Here is a 23,582-nt window from a genome sequence, read left to right as displayed (position 1 = left end):
TTAGCTGTCCAACACAGGTTCAAGTGGCTCATGATGTCCTGAGACAGGCGCTCAATAATCTCAACAAATAGGTGTTGGACAAAATTGTAGTAGTGAATTGACTCGCAACACTTGCTTCCGACAGTTTGCTCCTCCAATGCATGTCCAACCTTAGTGTTAAAGGCAGCCTAGGTTGAACATGAGGACTTGCTATCGTTGCCCACTTTGACTGGAGAGGCTGGTATAGAGCTGGCTTCTCCTTATTTCAAGGTGATATGACTGAAATATAGTGCCCGCTATCCCTCCTTATGGTTCCGAAAAGGAGACGGCCCCTATCCCTAATATTACCCACCATCCTGAATAACCGGAAGCAAGCACAAGGGTCCCTCTTGGACTGTGCAATGAAAGATTTCTCAACTTCTTCATCGAAGAGAACAAAAAACGAATAAAAACATAATAATTTTTGTCAAATTGGAAAATATATTAGTATTGTGCAACATTTAAAACTCGTGTCATTTTGACTTATTTTTGTTCCCTTATTTTTAATGCTCAGGGCAGTGTTGACCCGGTAGTCTGATGGTACGAGCAGGCAAAGGCCATGGTATGTTAACAAAACCTTGTTCATGTAAATCTGTGCTGAAAAAAATCAATTTAAATAGTGGTTTACAAAATAGTATGCCTAAGATAATGGCTTTAAGAACTGCATTTAACGTGATCAATAGTAACTTTTTACCTGCTCAGTCAATAATGAAATTAAGATGTTAATTTAATAACAACTTTTTTTATATACAATAATTCTAAAATTACATATTCAAAAAAGCACTCTTGTACTTATTTTTTACAAACACTTTGTCTTAATTGGGTCTTAAATTTCCGAGTTTTAATTTTCAAAGTTACAGTTTGGTTATAATTTATTCTTTGTTTTATATTTCCAAATGCAGAAATAAACAAGCTATCTTTAAATATAACTCCTGTTATTGTAGCTCAGCGATTTAGTCTGTGCTATTTAATCTCAGGTTTCTCTACATTTTGATCCTCAGGTAAAGCGATTCACGCGATTCAGGGAGGCTAACAAAACTATGCGAAACCAGTTGTGACAGAACAACTCAACCTTTTATATTATTTGCCGCCCGGGGCAAACGACCCCCCTGCCCTCTCTAGCTGTAGTTCTGTCCATGTAGCTTGGAAAACCAGGTTTTTATTAACCATTATTTAGAATAGATTTGACACTTGCCAGAAAAAGTTCAAAATAAAAGCATGGAAACTGAGAAACTTGTACAGCAGCCTGCACACTGGTCCTCATCGTCGTAAATTGAAATACAATTACTTATACTTGATTCATTCTTTAAATACTCTTTCAATAAGAACATGTGTAAACAGCTATTAGATGCATTGCTATAAAATATCACACCCAAAACAATTTTTAACAACGGAACTTCCTAAAATTGGAACATCACTTCTTCTATACAATTAATTCACTAATAAACTTAAACTTACAATAAATTTTTATTTTCTAAAATTCTATATATACAAATTATAAACTGTTCATAATTTTTATATTGTAACTTTTTGGGAATTTGGTCTGTGATACTTTCTCATGTATAAAATAGGCAAGAAGTAATAAACATTTAATTATAATCATAAGGAATTTTTTATAAACTTTACTCTTCAACTAAAATGCCATTTCAAGAAGAAATAAATGTTTAATCATAAGATATTTTTCATCAATTTTACACTTCTAAAAACAATTTTTGCTAACTTTAATGAAATAAAAAACTTTGTTATATAACAGAAACAAGGTTAAGTGTTAGAGAGGGCTTCTTTAATAAATACTTTAACAAATATTGTGATAATTGTAATTTCTGTAGCATAATATTATTATATCCATAAAGCACATTATAGAAATAAAGTGTTGATAAGAGAATCTTATCTCTACAATCAGGTTGAATGCAAGTCAGAACCTGTGTGTATACACTGCAGGTTTGCAAATTACTCAAGTAAATTCGAGACGGCCTGAGTTAAAAATTCCAGATGAATATGTGATTCGGTCAAACTCAGCAGTGCCACTAGAACTGGACAAGTTAACTCAAGTCACAACTTGAATTGGCAAAGTACTCAAATGTGAGCTAATCGAGTCGTTAAAGTATTTGAATCACCATATCACTAATATTAAGTTAGTTTCAATCATATCTTTCAAACTGAAAATTTTGTTATAATAACCACATTACTTTAACTATTAGGTATGTAATTAAATTTCAATCTAACCTTGAAATTATGTATTTATATCTACTGCAAGGTTTCAACTTATAACCTCAAAATTATATTTAATTAATATTAAAATTGTTAAATTTTTAAGTACTTACACTTCCTGTTTCAGTTTTCTCTGATTGGATCAATTTGTCAATGTGGGCGGTAATCGTTTCATCATTCTCAGGCATCAAATGCAGTTGACTACAAACACAAATAAATAATTTAAAGCAAATTTCATAAACGCTTTTAGCATTTACAATAATGCATAAATTCAGGACAAGGACTTTCACCAATAATTCTATCATATTAACCCTTTGAGTGTAGCTGTCATTTCTTAAAAGTCATACAGTAAGCATAAATTTAAGTTGTGATCCGTATTTTGTACACTAGCAAACGTTTGGGAAAACATAAAAATATATTATAAAATTTTAAACAATATGGGAAGAATATAACACACATACCCTATTGTTAAATCAAGAATGAAAAAACACTAAATATCTCATTTTTATGTTGTACGCTGTTAGCAGTTTGGCCAACATTTTCTAGCATTGATTTTATACTCTATGATTATTTAAATCAAATTCAGATATAAAAATAAAAATAGTTGTTTTTCACTGTAGTGTTCTTTGTCTTGGCTGATGAATTGTTTGTGCTGATATTTATTTATGTATTTTAAATGTTATTTATTTATGTTTGGTTTACATAACGAGGTGAGGCTATTAAATAACGAGACTGACGTAAAAAATTTAATTTTAATTTTGTACATAATCACTTATTGTCACCTTCAATGTACACTCCTTCTCTATCCTCAAATTCAAAAATTCAGCCGGTATTGATGAAATTTCTTCCAAAGTATTAAAATTTTGTGCTGACGAACTAGCCCCCCCATTGGTTGCCATATTCAACAAATCTTTTAAAGAGGGTCAATTCCCCTCAAAATTAAAAATTTCGAAAGTATTCCCTAAATTTAAAAGTGGGTGCAAACATGATGCAAACAACTACAGACCAATTTCACTGATTTCAACATTTTCAAAATTATGTGAAAGAATTGTTCTTCAAAGACTCCTGGACCATTGCGCTCAGCACAATCTCTTAAATGAAAACCAACATGGATTTACAAAAGGGAAGTCAACTACAACGGCATTGATCAAACTAATTGAATCAGTGACAGACAGCATTGAAGAGGGAAAATTGACCACAGCTTTGTTTCTTGATTTAAGTAAGGCGTTTGATTGCCTCAGCCACAACATCATTCTGAAGAAATTGGAATTGCTTGGAATCAAAGGGACAGCAAATAATTGGTTTGAGAGCTACTTAAAGGGTCGTACCCAACTAGTAGAGCTGCACCACTCATCAAATGGTATCACAAAGGCAGTCAGATCAAAAGTCCTTCCAGTGCTGAGAGGTGTGCTACAAGGTTCCGTATTAGGACCAGTGATTTTCATTCTCTTTACCAACGATCTACCCCAACACCTAGGAAACTACTGCACACCTCTAATGTATGCGGACGACACTACCTTATTTCTGACCCAACGTTCAGCAGATGGCCTTGCGGTCTCATCTTATACAGCTCTCAACATGGCCATCCAATATTGCTATGGAAATGACCTTGTAGTAAATCCATCAAAGACTAACCAGATCGCTTTTGGAAGGAGAGCATCAGAAGTCCCAACCATTCCAGATGTCAGTATTGAAGATCATTTAAAATTCCTTGGAGTAACAGTGGATACCGAACTAAATTGGATTAATCACGTCGACAATCTTAGTAAAAAACTCAACACTGGTCACTTTGTCATCAAGCAAATTCTTTCTCTCAGTAGCCTTGAAACAGCAAAAATAACTTACTTTTCCCTTTTTGAGTCTCACCTGCGCTATGGTCTTGCTGCCTGGGGTGGAACTACTGCTTCAAATCTCCAACGGATACTTATCATACAAAAGAAATGTATTAGAACACTGGCAGGACTACAACCTCTGGAGAGCTGTAGAGAGGCATTCAAGTCTCTGAGGATTCTCACCGTCATTTCGCTTTACATTCAAGAAGTAATAATGTACGCTGATGGGGAGAGTCTTCCAAGGACCAATGATGTACACCACTACAACACCAGAAATGTACACCTCTACAGCCTTCCTGTACATCGTCTGAGGCTTTATGAGCGAAAACCATCATATATGGGAATGAAGCTCCACAATCTCCTACCACCTCACCTGCTGTCCAAAAGAGGAAAGGACCTCAAGATAGCACTACATCAATGGCTTCTAGACCGGCCATTCTACACGCTAGAAGAGTATCTTCAAAAAACCTTTTCTTGATGTTAATGTATTTAATGACACTGTTTATAATCTCAAAGATTGTAAATAAAGATATTCTCATTCTCATTCTCATTCATTCTCATTCTCATCCCTACAATGCTACATGCAAATTTTGCATTGTTGGAAACAGTGCTGGATGTAATCTTCTGACAGCTCCTTCAGGACTCATGCCACTTTCTCTTTTACAGCTTCCATAGACTCAAATCTTGTCCCTTTTAATGCAGATTTCACCTTTGGGAACAGGTAGGTATATATCACATGGCAAAAGATCTTGTGAATAAGGATGTTCTAGCACTGGGATGCTGTACTTGGCTAGGAACCTCTTGACAAATAACGTGGAATGAGCTGGTGTCAGTATAAACACTGTATACTCACCAATTAGATGATCTCCAGGATAATAAACTTCCATGTATTTCTCTCATATAAATTTATTTTATACGTTTAATCGTAATTCCATTAACCAATTTAATTTAATTGAACATGTAATTCTAATGACCGGTGTAACGCTTGTTCTTTCACAACATAACGATTAAAATCAAGTACATATTCATATATCAATTGCACTACATTATATAATTTCTAATAGGCACTTCCAAATTTAATCAAAATCAAATTTTATAAAAATATGTGTTTTCTAGCACGAGGACCACCAACACACGTCCTCTCCCTTTAATAAATGAAACAAGAAGAAGGCTGGCAATCCACTACAGCTGCCGGGTCTACAATTCGGAAGTTGTGAGCTCTTACTGCCTCCAGCCCAAACTAATAGGTTTTACCTTAATGTTCGTTAATATCGCCAATAGATTTTAAATTTCTTTAGTGATTAATTATATTCTCAAATTTTCTAGTAAATCATGTTTTAGGAAATCATTTGGGTACGAGATTGCAAGTCCATTTGCTTTAGACTCAATATTGGGTCAAAGCACCAACATTTGTAGGAGGAGAAATTATGGGAGAAAAAAGATTTTAAATGGCCAGATCTAGATTTTTTGTTGATAATAAATCAAGTATAGGTAAAATATTTTTACTCTAAATTGAAGTGCATTTGAATAGCAAATTTTTTCTTCTCCTGAGTCATTGTAGAAGAGCATTTCTTTGTTCTCTTTCTGAATTGTATGAATTTAGGTTCAATATTAAAATTTACTGCTATGATCTTTACTTCATCTAACAAGACAGACCAGCTATGTCTAACGTTTTCAATGTCAGGAATTACTCTCGCTATTGTTTCTGCATTCATTACAGATAGTTTTAGTCATTATAGAACTTTGTTCTTAATGTTTTTCAGATATTTAAAACAGATTGCGGTGAGAGGGTTGAACTCAAATTATTAAAGCCATTATACGATTAATTCTGTCTCGGGTTTATCTGTGGTGGAATATTAATTAGTAAGTTAAAAATAAATAAGTTAAAAATTGACAATTATTTTCTTTTCTCATTTAATAAATTCTAAGTACAAAAATAGGTTTTATAGCAAGTTTCAGTTAATGTTGCACTTTTTATTTGCAACAAATGTGGCCCTAGTTTTACTAATAAAACTCTCTAAAAACAAAAAACTCTTATGGGATTTACTTATGCGCGGGCATGACTTTATATTGCTGCATTTGTACAAATAGGTTATTGGCTATACGTGAGTTACATCAGTGTCTACTGACTTTCAAAGAAGCCCTATGGGGCTTTATTTTCTTATAAAGATCAAACTTATATTTTGAGTATATTCCTACTTAGTGATGAACTTTTGCACGTTGATGTTCTTTTAGTGATGGGCCTGCTGTGGTTGTCTTTACTAGGAGGCGTCAATTGGGAGAGTATTGGTCCATTCTAATAAGAGGCTCTTATATTGAGTTAAAGACCGAGGTTAAGAACCTAGGCGTGACCCTCGATAGGGTCCTAAACTAGAGACCTCATCTAGAAAGGGTTATCACCAGAGAGAATGGTCTTTAATGCAATGCGGACATGTGATAGGTGGATGTTGGGGCCTTAAGGCGAGGGTTTTGTATTGGCCTTATGTCTCCGTGGTTAGACCTGCACTAATGTTTAAGGCTGTTGTCTGAGGGCCAAAAACAGAGGTCAAGATGGCGGCAGCTGGTCAGACTGGCATGCAAAGGATGGCTTGCCTTGCTATCACTGGGGCTTTTCCTCATACGCCAGGTGCAGCTCTAGTCTGTTGCCTAGACTTCGCCCCCCTGGATATTGACATTTGGGCTATGGTCCGGTGGAGTTGCCTACTGTCTTTAGCAGGTGGGAGTGGTCGGCCTCGGGTTGCAGCAGTGGGTACTGCAGAGTTAGCATCCTGATTCAGGGAATGCTCTGCACATGATCTCTGATCAGATGCCACAAAAAGTTTCCTTTAACAAACCCTTTAGGATGTTACACCTCCTAGGGATGATTTGTCAGAGGGAAGGAAACCTTTTCCACCAGCAGAGCTTGAATGGTTTACAGACGGCTCTAAAACAAAAAGTGGTACAAGCACTGGAATTGTAGGGTTGAGAACATGTAGGAAGCTGGTGGTCCCTATGGGTCCTTATCTCACAGTCTTTCAGGCAGAAGTCGCAGCCATTATGGAGTGTGCTCATGAAAATCTTCGTCTGCGGTATAGGAGTAAGATGATCAATATTTTTACAGATAGTCAGGTAGGACTGATGGCACTGGACCCTTGTATGCAATTCCAAAAGTCATTTCTTCCTTTGCCTGAATCAACAATGTGACTGTTTGTTGGGTTCCTGGTCATGAGGGGATACCTGGGAATAAAAGATCTGATACCCTGGTCAACCTGGGCTCAATGTCCAATATGATGGGTCCTCAACCGTTCTGTGGCATTTCTAAGTGTGAACCCTTTAGGGCTGTCTTGACATGGGTTCGTGCTGAACATGATAGAAGGTGGAGGCTGCATCCGGGTACGAGAATGAGCAGAATTGTAATAAAGTGGCCTTCCTCTAGGGTGGTGTCTGACCTTCTTTCACTAAGTAGATCAGTATCTTCTCTGGTAATGGGACATCGTAACCTGAGGTAGCATCTTAACAGAGTCGGCATCCTTTGGTAGGATCCGCTCTGTAGAATGTGTGACGAACAGGAGGAACCTGCTCTTTAATTGCAGTTAAGGGAGCGGTATACCATCTTTGGTAGTTTGGACAAGGGTGGTGTATTTCCCCAGTAGGACCCAAAAGGCCCTTGAGGCTTAAGTGCATGGCAATAGGCCACCCCATAGAAGAACAAGAAGAAGAAGTGCAGCTCTAAAAAGCTGCTTAAGCGTTGCAGCAATAATCAAAGAAAACAGTTCTCACACTTCAAGAACGTACTAATAGTCAATTAGTAATATTTTTATGTTGTAAAAACTAATGGGGCTCATAAATTGTCTTAGGTTTGTTTAGTATGGGGCTCCAGGTAATTGGGAACCTGCCCCCCCTCTCGGTGGCCGTCCCGCACTAGAACAGACTGTCACTCACAACGATTGTTAGTACTTAAAGGGTTATGTACCACAATGTACTATGCTTCTTAACCCATTGCGGATCGTATTGTTTTTGCGTGCGGGCACCAGCGGGCACGAATTAATTTACGGTCAGCGGCCGCACGAACAGCAATGGTGTGCCACTCCATATCGCTCGCTATTGTATACTAGAAAATTCAGCTGTGAAGGTATTCGTTCAGATGGAACGGGCCTGCTGGGGTATCTGTGATGTAGGAACGGTAACACGCGAGCAAGGTTCCGGGGTGGCAGGGATGATGTCTGAATCATAGTCTAAATAAAGCGGCTCGGGTGAAGCGATTACAACATCCGGGCCATTGTCTAGACTAAACCCGCCAACATGTACGTCTGTGTCGTTTAGTTCTGTGTCACTAACCTCAAAGGTATTATAATAACAACTGAGGAAAACACCCAATCAGAAGCGCTAAAATGCAGAGAGTAAACTCATATGAATGATTTTTCAACTGCGATCTGTAGGATATTTATAAAACTTTGAAAACTCTTAACGTAGCCTGTTATTAAACACTCTTAGTTGACAAGTGAAGACGATCGCCCGATCTATCAGAATAGGACTATTTGGAGGGAAGCTTAAAAGCAGATCGCTTTTGCGACCTGAGCTTGTCATCGTGCCGTTAGGCCCGGCCGCTGCGACGAGCCCAGCTCGTCAGTGGTCCACAATGAGTTAATAGACATACTTACAATATTTGAATATATAATTCCACATTCTAATAACATATTTAAACATTTCAGTTTATTAGAGATATGCTCAACTATTCAACTTGTGCTCACCTTACTGAAGATATTGAAGATCTTGCTGAGCCCGATTTACTTAGTTTTAATTTTTCCTTTAACTTCATTCTTTCGTCATCATCATCCAGCATTTCTTCAATTTCTTTGAACATAAATTAAAGTAATTGAAAATGACATACAATGTACTATGAAAATAAAAAACATGCAATTAATTCATTTTTATCCATAAGGTAATATTTAATTTAATCTGTTAATTTCTTGTAGTCACAAGTTAAGTGTAATGAAGAGACACATGGTCCTAACTTTGCCTGTTTCAATAAAGAATGTTTCATTTCATTGTTTACGGAAAATAAAATTAATAACAGCTCATTTACAAACTGTGTAAGAACAGCACTAGAACACAACCAAACTGAACGAAAAAATGGTATGGCTTGACTACATGTAAGTCCCTTCCCTTTACTTTCATTTTCACAGAAATACTAACTCTTGATTGCTTCTAACTTGTAACCCAAACTAACTTTGTTTTGCATCAATGCATTCATTGTCTAAATAGCATGCCAGGTTTTTTCACGATGATTGCTTAATAAACATAAATGCAAGCAAACATTTATTGCTAACATGTCAATGAGTGGGCACACCAGCATATAAGTATTGATTGAAAGGGTTTAAAATAAAGCTTATGAAACAAAACATATTCATGGTAGAAGCAATTAGTTTCGTGAACTAGAAAGAGAAATAATTAAATATTTTTTCATGGCATTGATGACAGTACTATATTAAAGTTTTGAAAACCAAACAGCCAAATGTTCATTGAATTGACACTTCAGCAAATAGTTTAATGATACCATAACTAAAAATTCGTTTTTTAAAATTAATAATATACTATTATCATTTAAATCTGAATTCTACTTATTATTACCACATTGGAATCTAACCTTTGTATTGGTACCAAAAAGATTGCATCATTCATTCATAAAAGTTATTAGCAATTGAACTTGCCCACATGAGAATGAGCACACCATATTATGGAGGTGAGTGTTTTTTATATACAGAGCTCAACTTCTACAATTAGAGGTGGTGAAACTCCCACAGGTAGGAGGAAAAAGAATAAAGGTGTTCATTAATTTTTGAGGTGCAAGAGAAAATTTCTCATGCAAACCAAAAGTGCTTATTTTTCCAAAGAAAAAATGTTAGAATGCCATTTTGATGCGATTTGCTTCAAATCAAGCACTATATGTATGTATGTATGTACGTATATAAACTAACCTGACTCAAGCTCTGGATCGTCAGTATCTGTGATGTGCTGCACTAGGAAGTCTGAGAATTCTCCTTTCTTGGCCAACAGCTCTCTAAATGTTCCCATCTCAGTGATCTCTCCTGCTTTCAGCACTACAATGAAATCCACTTGGTTCAGGAAAGTTACTGCATGTGTCACTAGGATCCTGGTCTGTGAAAATATTAACTTTAGAAAGAAATTTAAACTAGAAACTCAGCTTTCTCCTTGTATTAAAAGTAATTTAGTTTAATTTATTAATTTTAAAACCGCAATTGAGTATGTTGTGAGAAGTGAAATGAAAAATGTCTTTATTAGAGGACTATAAAGTCCTCTCTACCATTTAACCTCGTAAAAAATTAAACTAACATACATATACATGTATAACTAAAAATAAATATATTTATTTACCTTAAAAGAATCTTAGCTTTAAAAAAACATCTATAATTAATGTAACTTAATACATATTTACAATAAAATAAGACACACACATTCATTCAACTTGCATTCAGCTGCCCTAAGTACCACATTCCAAAGCCACCAACCGCTATACCCCCTGAGCCCCCAGCATCAAGGCCCTGACCTCCGCCCCAAAGCAAGCGCACTTATCAATGGCTCTAATGTTTATAGGTAGGGCATTCCACAATCGACAGGCAGAAACTGTAAACGACTTACTAAAGGTAGTTGTTCGATGAATTGGGATAGATAATAAGGATGTACCCCTCCTTATACTTCGCTCACTTATTTCAGACATAAATTGAAAGTTGTTTGAAAGATAACTGGGACAATTTGTATTTAAAAGAGCGTACAACAGAATGAGTGAGTGATAGTCTCGAAGATCTTGTAATTTTAAGATAGATAATTGTTTGAAATAGGGCGTTACGTGATCATCACGTCTGAGATTGAAAATTAAACTAATGCAAAAGTTCTGAGCACGCTGGGGTCTATTTGAAAGCTCCACAGTCATGTCATTAATGACTATGTCACAGTAGTTGAAGTGAGGCAGTACAAGAGTCTTTATCAGCATTATTTTAACTTGCTGTGGTAGATATGAAGCCAGCCGCTTGAGGCTGTGAACACCGGCAAAGACCCTATTACATATCAAAGAAGCCTGTTCACTCCATCTTGTCAATAATAAGTCCTAAGATTGTAACAAGAGAAAGGAGTGATGTATAAACTTAAATATTCGTTTTTCTGGTGTTGTTTTCAATAATGGGGGAAAAGGAAGGGCAAAGAAGACTTTGGAATTTGTTAATCTTTATAGTGCCACGGATTGCTGCTATCATGTAAAAATTCAAAATGTAACAAAACTTTAGTGCAAATTAGTTGTAAGAGGTATTGCCAAGAAATTATTTTGGGGGATGGGCTCATAAGAAGAAATCCTGAAAAGGAGGGTCCAGGTGTGATCCTTCAGAAAGATGTGTTTTCGGATCAATTCAGCAAGTTTAATTTTTCCTCTTTTGTTAAGGTGTTGTCCATGATTAGTTAACTATTCTAACTAATGTTTATTCCTGACCATTGTTTAATGTTGTAATTTCACAATGTCCCTCTTACTAACTTTGGAAAAAAGTAGTCATGAGCTATTTTCACCATATTTTTAAAGAAGTAAACAATTAAACTAAATGTGCATTTGAGACAATTCCTGAAACTCCACATTGCTTGTATATACGCTCACTGCTTGTAAGGTGAAAGTTATTTTGCATATATATATATTTCCGTTATACACTTTAGAAGAGTACCTCATCTTAAAAGCAATACATTGTAATGAACTTAAAATTTGAATAGGTACTTTTATATTACTTCACAAAATACACTTTAAAACTAAGTTACTAACTTTTCTTCGGAGCTCTCCTCTGGGGCCGATGACACTCTCAAAAATATGTTTGCCAACATGAGCGTCCACAGCACTGAGAGGATCATCCAGCAGGTAAATATCTGCATCATTGTACACAGCACGAGCCAGACTCACTCTCTGCTTCTGACCTCCACTCAGGTTGATACCCTAAAGACACACCATAGTAATGAGAGTCCACAGCACTGAGAGGATCATCCAGCAGGTAAATATCTGCATCATTGTACACAGCACGAGCCAGACTCACTCTCTGCTTCTGACCTCCACTCAGGTTGATACCCTAAAGACACACCATAGTAATGAGAGTCCACAGCACTGAGAGGATCATCCAGCAGGTAAATATCTGCATCACTGTACACAGCACGAGCCAGACTCACTCTCTGCTTCTGACCTCCACTCAGGTTGATACCCTAAAGACACACCATAGTAATGAGAGTCCACAGCACTGAGAGGATCATCCAGCAGGTAAATATCTGCATCATTGTACACAGCACGAGCCAGACTCACTCTCTGCTTCTGACCTCCACTCAGGTTGATACCCTAAAGACACACAATAGTAATGAGAGTCCACAGCACTGAGAGGATCATCCAGCAGGTAAATATCTGCATCACTGTACACAGCACGAGCCAGACTCACTCTCTGCTTCTGACCTCCACTCAGGTTGATAGCCCTAAAGACACAACATAGTAATGAGAGTCATAGCACTGAGAGGATCATCCAGCAGGTAAATATCTGCATCATTGTACACAGCACGAGCCAGACTCACTCTCTGCTTCTGACCTCCACTCAGGTTGATAGCCTAAAGACACAACATAGTAATGAGAGTCATAGCACTGAGAGGATCATCCAGCAGGTAAATATCTGCATCAATGTACATATTCCAAACAAGACTGTAATGAATTTTCAAATTGGTTTGTGTGACAGACCTCTTAATTTTAAGGTGTCATATAAGTTTATGTAGTGTTATATTGCAAAATTGCACAAGTTCATACAACAATGTGGAATGGTGGCATTTGTCTAATTGCAGGAGTAGTCATCATTAGTAAAATAGTACTATCTGAACCATGGTGAAATTATAGAATACTTTTCCAGTTCCTTGCAGCTTCTTTCTGTTATTCTCGTCAAAAGCTGCAAGTTGTTTCTGGCTGTTTCTTTCTTCTTAGTGTTAGTAAGATTTTTAAATTTCATCCTCAGAGCATGCCCAAACAAATTTTGTGTTTTGCGTTAAGACACCACCACTTGAATTTGCATGGAATGACCTTCCATTTCTACCACAGACAATGATAACCTTTTTAAAGAAATTATGTGCAAAAACAGTCATAAAACTAATCATTAATGCTATTTATTACCTTCTAACTTTAAGGTTATCAATTAATAATTTGAAATTTCTTATGGGATTGATCACAACATTCTTCATGATGATTTGAACTAACATCTTTCTTTACACAGTGCTTCTAAATATAAAATACCGAATCAATGCCTCACCTTTTCTCCAATCTCAGTTGAATCTCCTCCTGGTAACATGTCCAAATCTTGTCTCAGAGCACAAGCTTCTACAGTATGGGAATATTTTTTGCTCTCGTAATTACTTCCAAATAAAATATTTTCTTTCACTGTAGTGTTTTGAATCCAAGCTTGCTGTGGCACATATGCTATTCGACCCTGCAGAAAAAATTTGTTTACAGTGGATTAATTTGTATTTCCCAAATAAATGTGCAATATTTACACTTGTATGATTTCAAAAAGAACTGCATTCCTGGAAACAAATTTTAAATTACAGTAAAGTAACTTAAAAAAAGGCACCATGAAGAAAAGAATATTTTTTTAACCTCAATTTTAGTATCTAGATTTTAATAATTGTAAGATCATGAAATGTAGCATAAGATACAACAAAATGCAAAAGTTCCAAAGCTAAAATTTACGTTTATTGAAAACTACATTAAATCAGTGAAGCAAATAAGTTTAAAATTAAAACATTCCACAAAATATCTTAAGACAAATCAACCACAAACCATCAATAGCAAATAAAATTTTAAAATATAAACAAATAAATACCAAAAAATTCAAAATTCATAATGTGGCTACAAAATACAAAGAAATTACAAACTTTACCACTTAACAATAGATTCCCAAATTTAAAGATAAATAATCCACAAAACTAAACCAGTTTAACACAAGAACTTATCAGACAGTCAAAATACAAAATGAATTACACAACACGTAGTTTGAAAACTATAATCACAAAGAATTATCTATTATCATGAATAATATCTTCTCCGTAATAAATGTTACATGCCTTGGAACAACACCTACTAACCAATCGCAAAGTTTTTTTTGACTGTGATGTTGTACACAAATTATAAGGTTATATATGGTAATTTACTGTTGACGTATCTAGAAATCATGGTGTCATCCAAGGAAGCAGAAATGGAACTTTTCCCAGAGCTGACATCTCATTAGTGCTGCTAACTATTCTGTCTATATCTTAATTTGATTTTGAAAAGGCTGAAAAGTTTTAGACTATACCTTAGTGTTCACGTATCCAGATACTTTGTCCATCTCACCCAGGAAGGCAGAGATGAGGGAACTCTTGCCGGAGCCAACAGCTCCCACCACTGCTACCAACTGTCCTGGCTGAACCTTGAGTGTAATGTTCCGTAGAATTGGCAAGTCTGTACTTTCTGTACCCCACGAGAAAGATCCATTCTCAATTATAAGAGGCTCCTCTGGAAAAGTTAAAAACATATTTAATAACATTTTGTACAATATACTTTAAGTCAAACTATTTTTATAACTCAAAGCACATCTGGAAATCCTAGGCAATTAGTTCAAAGTCATATTTCTAAAACCATCATTCATGTCCAAGTAAATCATCCTATGGAACTCAACACAATGTTTCAATTTAATTTTTTCCAATCAGCAACACATTTAACTCTACTCAACTTTTGTTGTATTGCCAGCAACTTTGGTACGATTTTTGCACAGAGGTTTTTTTTTACCAAAATTTTATATTAGAATTGAGTGCACTGTATATTACCCAAATTAACTTCATCTGAGGTCGTTCTTTTTTTTAACCATTAGTAATGACAAAGTACACACATGACCAATGTTTTCATCAACACAGGAAATTGAAGATCATCTCTGCTTAGTATAATCTTCAGCGTATTCTTGGCCATCTTTAAAATAGGTACCTAATTGTGTTATCTTTACAGCATCATCACTATAAACAGTTCTCAACATATTGGTAATTTTTTAGAGGTCTTCTTGAGCTCCAACAAGACCTTAATCAGTCGCTTTTTATTGATTTTGTCAATTTCTAATTTAAAAAACAGTAAAAATTAACACAAACAGAAATTAAAATAGCCGGTACTGTATTCACAGCTTGGCATTCATAGTGCCTCATTTGGTCTCAGATAATATCCAGTGGCATGGCTTTATATGTGTGTGTGTGGTGTGTTTTAAAAGCAATAATCACACAATTCTAAACACTGTGTTATTTTTGTTAAGGAAGTATCATATCTTACCTTTGGTTTCATCATGGGAAACTGAATTTTCATCTATCTCTTCTGCATTTAAAAAAGCATTTATTCTTTTTGCAGCAACTAAAAACTGAAACAGGACCAGATCTTATTCACAAAGCCTATCTTTTCTAGTGGCAATTACGAAACAAACAGAATAATGAAACAAAAAATGTATAAGAGCACTTTTTAAAATTTTTGCACAAGTCTAATGAGTTGATCTTTTGAACAAATAATTCATATACAACGAATAATAATTATAATCAACCACCTTTTAGCAAACTGCATAATATTTACAATAATAATTTATATTATATATCTCTAGGCTTTATTGTCATACATATTATTAATATTCATCATGATCCACCAATGGGTTACACATTCTCTATAATTCATCCCGGTGAAATGAAACAAATCTTTATAATTACAGTATTATATTTATAGCTATCAAAAGATTTTCCCAAATAAAATTAACTATATGAACAAAACAGAAAACAGCTGAATTAATTCAATAGTTAATACATTTATAGATATAAAATACAAACCTGAATTAACATCTGCACCATCATGGGAAAGAACGAAATAGGATTCCTTATGATGTTAAAGAGTGCGGTTGCCACGAAGGCTATCTCTGCAGTGAGTACATTGCGTTCATCCAGAAACACAAACACCCCAAACGTAGCAAATGAGACCTACCAACATTATATACGTTAACAGTGTAAAACAGTTTTCTACATTATTAAGAATTTGTACAACATTATTGGCTTGAACAAAGGATCAAACAAAATACCCAAAAAATTCAAAGGCTAAAATCTAAAATGTTATTAAAAATACATTTCATAAAGAATAAGGACAAAAAACTGCACTTTTTAATATAATAGTTTATGCATGTCTAAAAATCATGACAAAGGAAAAAAGACAAACTTCCATAGTCTTTTTAATGGAATCTGATAATCACTGTTACATTGATTATAAACTGCAAAGTTATCCAAAATTTGTAAAAACCTTTGTTTTTATTTCTCTGATGCATTAACTCTTTTAGTGCCATGTAATTTTATCAATTCCTGTGCAAAATGTGCTGTGATATTCAAATGCAAACTGTACAGTTTAAGGGAAAATGTTGTATTATTTTTATTTTTCAACACATTTTCTTCTAGTTTTTCCATTTAGAAGGGAATAAATTGGGTGTAAACAAATAATATAGGTTTAAAAATTAAAAAATCTAATTAAAATACAAAACACAAAAAATATGTACATCACCATTTTAACTAAAGTACCAGTACTTATAAATTTGTTATACTTTTTCCGAATTTTCGCAGTACAGAGAAAAAAATGTACACAAGTGTCATTTTAATATTTATTTGAGCCAAAACAATACTCACTTGGGAGGTGAAAACAAAAATGTTACACATTTTTGCTTTGCAACAGTAATACAAAAGTGACAATTTTACAATTATTAATATTTTCAATTATCTTGCTTCCAAGTAACAAATGTTGAACTACATTGCCCTAAATATATATAAAATGTGTATGAATAATTTATTGCAATATAATAGTGAACATTGAAATTCACATTTAAAAAACCATCCTTGAAGAAACACTTCTATATCTATCTTTAAGTGGAACATTTAAACTTGTAACATTTCCTTGAACAATTTATAATCGCTCATTATGTATATTACAATGAAACCCAAACATTTGCAAAATAATAACAAAATATTTATTGCACAAGTTACCAACTGTAATAACCAAAACAATTGGCTGAACACTTGACTGAAACATTTGAATTTCAACTTCATTAGCCAGAATACTGAAAAATAAAGAAAAAGAAATGGGCTTTAATAAATCTGCAGCGTTAATGTCAACAACTCCTGCACTTTTTGCATTTGTATGGACCATCACTCACAGCAACATTTTGCACTAAATATAATAACAAGTATATTTACTAGGAATGCACAGATCAACAATTGTTATAGGTAAAATTAAATTACATTTACAATGAATAATTTAGGCCAAATACAAGCTTTGAAACATTTAAGTGTAGCAAGGCTAGTCCATTTTATACAAATAACAACTAGAATTTTACAAGTGCACCACAAAGACTGTAGTTTGTGAGTTGAAATTTACCAGAAATGATGAGCAAACCCAGACGAAGGAGGTGGAAGCATTCCAGAGAGCAGCTGTTTTTAGAAGAGCAATCTCTTTCTCTCTGATCTTGAGAATTTGGTTTTTGAAACTTGGTTCCCAAGCATAAAGCTTTAAAGCCTGCAACAGAAGCATCTGTCAAAGTTGATTTAAACATTTGTTGTGGTAAACACCAAGTGTCATTTGTACTACAACACCAAGTACAACAGATGCCATGTGGGTATTTGGACGGATATTTATTTTAAACACGTAATTTGTTCCATTGTTATCACTTATTCAGTCTCGGTTAGGTTTTAGGATTCTATTATGTACATGTCGATTTCATATTGTGCATTTCATATATGATGACAATATTATGTCTGTTTCATAATGATTTAGAACTAAAATTAATTTTGTCAACAGGAAAACCTCTTACTCAGTACTTTTTTTGCTGTATTATTTTATTTTTAAACTCATATTGCCAATTGTTTTTATTTTCTAAAAATATAATAGGTTATATCCTACTGTCAATTCAATCCAAATTTATATGGTCTTTATGGTAACGGTGACATGTTTCGAAGGTTAACCTTCATCGTCAGACCTCAGTAGCCTTGGTGGTGGATGGCTTTATCATAGAATTAAAATTACACAACACAACATAGTATACGTATAAATAAATAAATGCCACTAGACTGCAGCGTGGTAACGACAGGTGAACTACTTGAATTAGGTAACCTATGAACCTAGAATTGACAGTAGGATATAACCTATTATATTTTTAGTCATTAGAATCGATCCTGGGCTAACCACAATGAATTAGAATTGTTTTATTATCCAATTTTAATAAGTTTTTTAAGTTAAAGTAATAAAACTTCTCATTTACTTCAACTTACATTGTTAGGATATACTTATCTCAATTCCTCTGTTCATTGTTATTTATTTAACCTGAATCTAAAACAAGAATAGTATAGCCTTGGTATTGAACTACAATGATGAGTCTGAATTGTCGGCCCTTCCAAATTTCAATTTTAGGATTTGATTTAGGGTTAGTCTTTTTTACTTTAGGTTTATTTTAGAAGCAAATATGGAGTTGTACAATAAATATTATGCATGATATATAACAATTTAGAATATATTTTAAACTTTGATTTTAATGCAACTTATCTCACCTCGAAGTGAAAATTTTCTTGCTTATTTAAAATGTTTTTTTATTGATTCTGAGACTAATTGTATTGTTTTAAATCAATCATGAAAAGGCATTTTGAAATATACAGCCTCACTGTAACAAAGCCAGTACAACTAGCGCATGTAGATTACAATACAAAAACCGTATTCATTTATGGTAAAGAGCTTTATGACAGAATGATATTTTCAAGTCCTGTTATGTGAAACTCATTATGCATCATTAGTGATCAGAACAAATGGCCACTTTCACTGTGAGCTTTCAATTCCAAAGCAACTTTTACTAGATCATCTTTTTCCATATTCAACTCTTCATGTGGACTACACAATATTAATTTCGTACTGAGATTCCATGATATTTTCCTCGCTTTTTAATCACTAAATGTAAAAAGTATAATCACATTTACAGTGTACAGACACTTTTTTGGAGTTAAATAATTCATTGTTAACTGAAGTTTCAGTGTTCACAGATGCTAGCATTAAATTGTAACACTATTAAGGAGTTAAAGGAGCACGAATGTGAAACATGATGTCCCACCAATGGTATGATATATAATTCAGTTTAAAAACTCGAAGGAAAGCGAGAAGATCTTAAACGAAACCAGTAATATTTATCTAAATGGAATCTTCCTTGAGGTGTGAATCCACCAATTCATCACACAAGCTATAGTACTAACAATCTAAGTGAGAGAAGATAATAATAAATTACCTTAATTCCTGACAACACTTCGTTCATCACCTTAATTCTTTCATCTTTATACTTCATCTGTCTCATCTGCAAAGTCTTGACTTTCTTTGCAATGAGAGTGTTGATGGGGATCAAAACAATCATGACAGCCAGACCTGCTAGTGCTGCTGGACCTGAAATTCATCAATTTGTTATACAATGTCTGTATGCTACAAGTTCAATAAACCATCACTGGCTGAGCATTTGTCAATGTTAGTAAAAAACATAATGTTTGTTCCTTTGTCCTAGTGAACTTGTAATCGTCTGAAACAACCAATTGACTAAAATTAGGTTTATATCCTACCCCAATCCAATCCCAGTTCATTTGTTCCTATGGTGACATGTTTCAAAGGGTAACCTTTATTGTCAGACCTTAGTAGCCATGGTGGTGGGTGGCTCTGTTGTAAAATTAAAAACAACACAACACCACACAAACACAGTTAAATAAATATTACTCACACAAATTGACACATACTGTTTACCAGATAAGAAAAATTTATCATTGTATTTACAACGGTTTATTGTATTTTAGAAAGCACTTTGCATTGTATTCAATTTAAGTTTTCTGTTTATTTTTGTCCATATGTTTATGGTTAATTTATACATCAATTTGGTTAATATTTTGATTGTCCCCAAAATTGTACCAGGAGCCCATGATATTAGTATCTACTTATGTGTAACTGCTCCTGGTGGGAAAAACTAAACTAGAAAATTAACCATTTAATCGTTCCACACGAAAATAATAAATAATTACCACAGTGAGCCCCATTAACACGATACTTGTGACATGATACACATTTTTTTTATTCCTCATAAATTTACCTGGTAAATGCAAGTATTATTTCAATCACATAATTTAAGAAAATAATATAAAGCACACACCAAAGTAAGGACGATAATTGTTTTATTTTGCATATTGATTCAATTATTAACTGATTACTCATCAAGCATTACATCGATATGTAAAGTAAACAAAATCTAAGCTGTACACCACAACTAACAAGATGCAATAGAGATACTGTACCAAATTTTCTGCAACTTCTGTCATACGATTTACTTGTTATGTTTCCTTATGAATTATAACTGGGTCTGCATATCAAATCAACCAATGGTCTGGATCTTGATCTCTCAGATTTTTATAATTTTTTCTATGGAAGGTGCACTTACCAAAACTAGTAAAAATAAACATTTTAAATTTTTCTGCCTTTTGGTTTTTGAGTAAACAAACTTTTCAACATTCACAAAAAAGCAGTTTTTGACCATGTGTTAGTATTTTTTTTAACAATGTAGTTAAAAAAAACTATTAAAGCACTAAAGAGCTCAAATTTACCACATTCTTTTCCATTTGAAATGCTCTTGAATGTCATCTATCACATGACTATGTTATGTAAATTTTAAATTTTTGAACCCTCCACAAAACGGTTTTTGAACAACCCAAAATACAGCCCCTTAAATTTTTTGAAAAACGTTATTTAAACTATAACTCATAACATATATGCAAAATTTCAGAATAGAACATAAATAGGTTTTTATTTAAAAAATTTGGCTACTGGAGTACACACCGGATTGGTGTGAGAAGCATTGCTACGAACATTAAGTAAGGTTCTATGTTCCGTGATCAATTAGGTATTAAATTATCTCCCTTACCTAGTCAACGTTTTACATCTAATTTGGTTAATACTTCTAAATTGATCTATGTAAACAGTTTTATATATCATAATACTAAATGTTTTAATAATACTAACCTTGCATCTTTTGAAGATTGTATTGTAATACATTTTTTTGGCATATGCTATCTTATGGCATGATAGTACAGATAATTAAACCTATGCTTGGGAACTTCTACATGAAAATATTTTTACAATAATTTATCAATACAGAAAATCTTTGACTTTCTGCAGAGCTGAGTTTCAAAAGCCTTTTGATCTTGTGTGCATGTGGCTTACCAAGAAGCTGCCAAAGGAAGTAGACAGCAGCAATAATGGTGAGTTGGCTGCTCCAAAGTAAGTGTGAGAAAGGTAAAAACTCTGTGATTCGCTGAGCATCCACTGCCATCAGGTTTACCACCTCTCCCACTGTAGACAACTTGCGTGCAGAGTTGGAAATACGCAGGGCCTGTAACATGAATTCTTAGAGTATTATGCCCATAATACGATCAAGTTTCCCTTTCTAAGTTTTTTAGAGCCAGTAACTGCCTGTGGTTAAGATTCTATTCTAATTCTATTTTGTGCTTTAAATGAAGAGTTTAAATTATTGAATCCCTACTTTGTCTCTATAATATTTCTTCCTAGGTTGCTTATATTTGTAGATAGTTCCAATACTTGTGTTCTTTGTTATTGCACTATTTAAAATTTCTCTTCATTCTTAATTGTGAACATAATTTTTCACAGTAAAACACATACTGTGAATCTAAGAACCCGTGTTACAGGATTTCAAAGTGTAAACTTTTATCATAAAAATGTTCATAGTATACTGAATAATGTTACACATTTAGCATGTCTTAGTCAATATGTAAATGCAGATTTGAATAAGTGAGCATTTGTTGTTGGTGATAATGTAAAATATTTTAAAACAAACAATTTTATTGTAGACTCCATATATTGCAGACAAAGTTTGAAAGGAGGAGCCTCTTGTCCATTGGTTAAAAATCACATTCAATTTAATGTATGAGGATAGTTCTTTTTTCAACCTACTATCACAAGCCATGACGGCCAGACAAGTGGCAGGTCAGCTGTGAGAGCAATAGTCTATCACGCATCTTCTCCGTTACATTTATCACTGCCAAATTCAAGTAGAGTCAGTTTGCACTGAGTTGCAGTTGTATAAACATGGCCGCCTCTATTGATTCTCCCGTCAATTGTAATTTGAGGAGTGCTATTTGTTTCCTGCAAGCAGAAGCGAGTAGTGCAGCAGAAAACATCATGGCTGATGCTATTATATGTGAATAGTGTCAAAAGTTTAAAGATGGCCGAATGTCAAATTATAGAATCAATTCAAGGAAAGTCAAAGCTGTAGCCATTCGGTAATTTTTGTTAGTTTCAGTCAGCAGCTTTGGCACCCAGCAAGCACAAATCTTTTTGTAGCCTAAATCTTCTCTAACATTAGAGTAAAAAAAAGATCTCAACACTTCTGGAAATTCCAAATATAAAGCACTTATTGTGAATTAACAGTTTTTTCTCAGCACTTTGTCAATTTATTCAATAAATGAACAAATCTGTAGTGACAGACTCGCTTCCTTGTCCTTCTTTTGCATGTCCGTTCAGCCATCTTTAAACTTCCTATACCATTCACGCACAACACCATTACTCATAATGTTTTCTCTGTAAACACAGCACATTCTCTGATATATTTTTTGCTACACGAAAAATGAATAACCCTCCTCTGTTCACATTTGTCGGAAGAATCAGTAGAGGCGGTCAGATTTATGCGACTGCAGCTCAGTGCAAACTAACTACTTGAACTCGGTAGTGACAAATGTGTTAGCAGGGTAGATGCACGATCGACTACTGCACCCAAAGTGGACCTGCCATGTGTCTGTCCATCATGGGGTGAGATCGGAGGTTGAAAAATGGACCCTCGTAAGAGATGACATCTGATAACTTAGCGAGAACTAAAATTTGGAATGGTCACCTATAAAAGTAATTATATCTAAATAAAACAAAAATCAATATTATTATTGCTTGCTGTTACAGAATACCAGATCTTCCAACAAAGATATATTTCTTTACAAGCTACAAATGTTTTTGAATTAGCCTTAAAAGAAAAAAAAGCATTTAGCAGTTTTAAAAGACTTCAACATTAACTTGTTCAAACATAATTCTCTGTCTTTTAAGATTTTAAGAATATTTTAAAACTGTATAATTATAAGTATTATGTAAACAAACCTACTAGAGTTACTAAATATGTTCAATCTTGTATGAAAACTGGTAGAATGTTTTTTCTGGTGAATCTGTCAGTATGAAGTTCTTAAATTTTTAAAGAGATTAACTATGATAAACTGGCATTTCATATCAAGAAAACAACAAAATGCAAGGCAACCACACCTGCATGGGTGACTAATGAGGTTAGGGAAGGTGCTGTTGTGGTAAGGGAGTTATTTACAAGAGCTAAATCATTCAAAACAGATAACAGGTGACTCAAACTTACAAAAGTG

General features: G+C 34.2%; 1 protein-coding gene across 1 annotated transcript in view; it reads right to left on the bottom strand.

Moving 5' to 3' along the window:
* LOC124357016 (multidrug resistance-associated protein 1-like) overlaps window positions 1–23,582 on the bottom strand; it is a 112,505-nt gene that overhangs the window by 25,965 nt on the left and 62,958 nt on the right. Inside the window, exons 9-19 of the mRNA XM_046808387.1 lie at window positions 21,376–21,544; window positions 19,412–19,563; window positions 17,524–17,661; window positions 15,942–16,088; window positions 15,403–15,487; window positions 14,405–14,604; window positions 13,364–13,540; window positions 11,860–12,027; window positions 10,019–10,199; window positions 8,792–8,894; window positions 2,343–2,430 (exon numbers count right to left, since the gene is read on the bottom strand). Of these exons, the coding sequence (XP_046664343.1) occupies window positions 2,343–2,430; window positions 8,792–8,894; window positions 10,019–10,199; window positions 11,860–12,027; window positions 13,364–13,540; window positions 14,405–14,604; window positions 15,403–15,487; window positions 15,942–16,088; window positions 17,524–17,661; window positions 19,412–19,563; window positions 21,376–21,544 (1,608 nt within the window). The remainder of the gene's footprint in view (window positions 1–2,342; window positions 2,431–8,791; window positions 8,895–10,018; window positions 10,200–11,859; window positions 12,028–13,363; window positions 13,541–14,404; window positions 14,605–15,402; window positions 15,488–15,941; window positions 16,089–17,523; window positions 17,662–19,411; window positions 19,564–21,375; window positions 21,545–23,582) is intronic.

This window comes from Homalodisca vitripennis, chromosome 3 (genome assembly GCF_021130785.1).
Source record: "Homalodisca vitripennis isolate AUS2020 chromosome 3, UT_GWSS_2.1, whole genome shotgun sequence".
NCBI lineage: Eukaryota > Metazoa > Arthropoda > Insecta > Hemiptera > Cicadellidae > Homalodisca > Homalodisca vitripennis.
The sequence above is the reverse complement of the archived record's forward strand: the minus strand, read 5'-3'. Positions and strand labels throughout refer to the sequence as shown.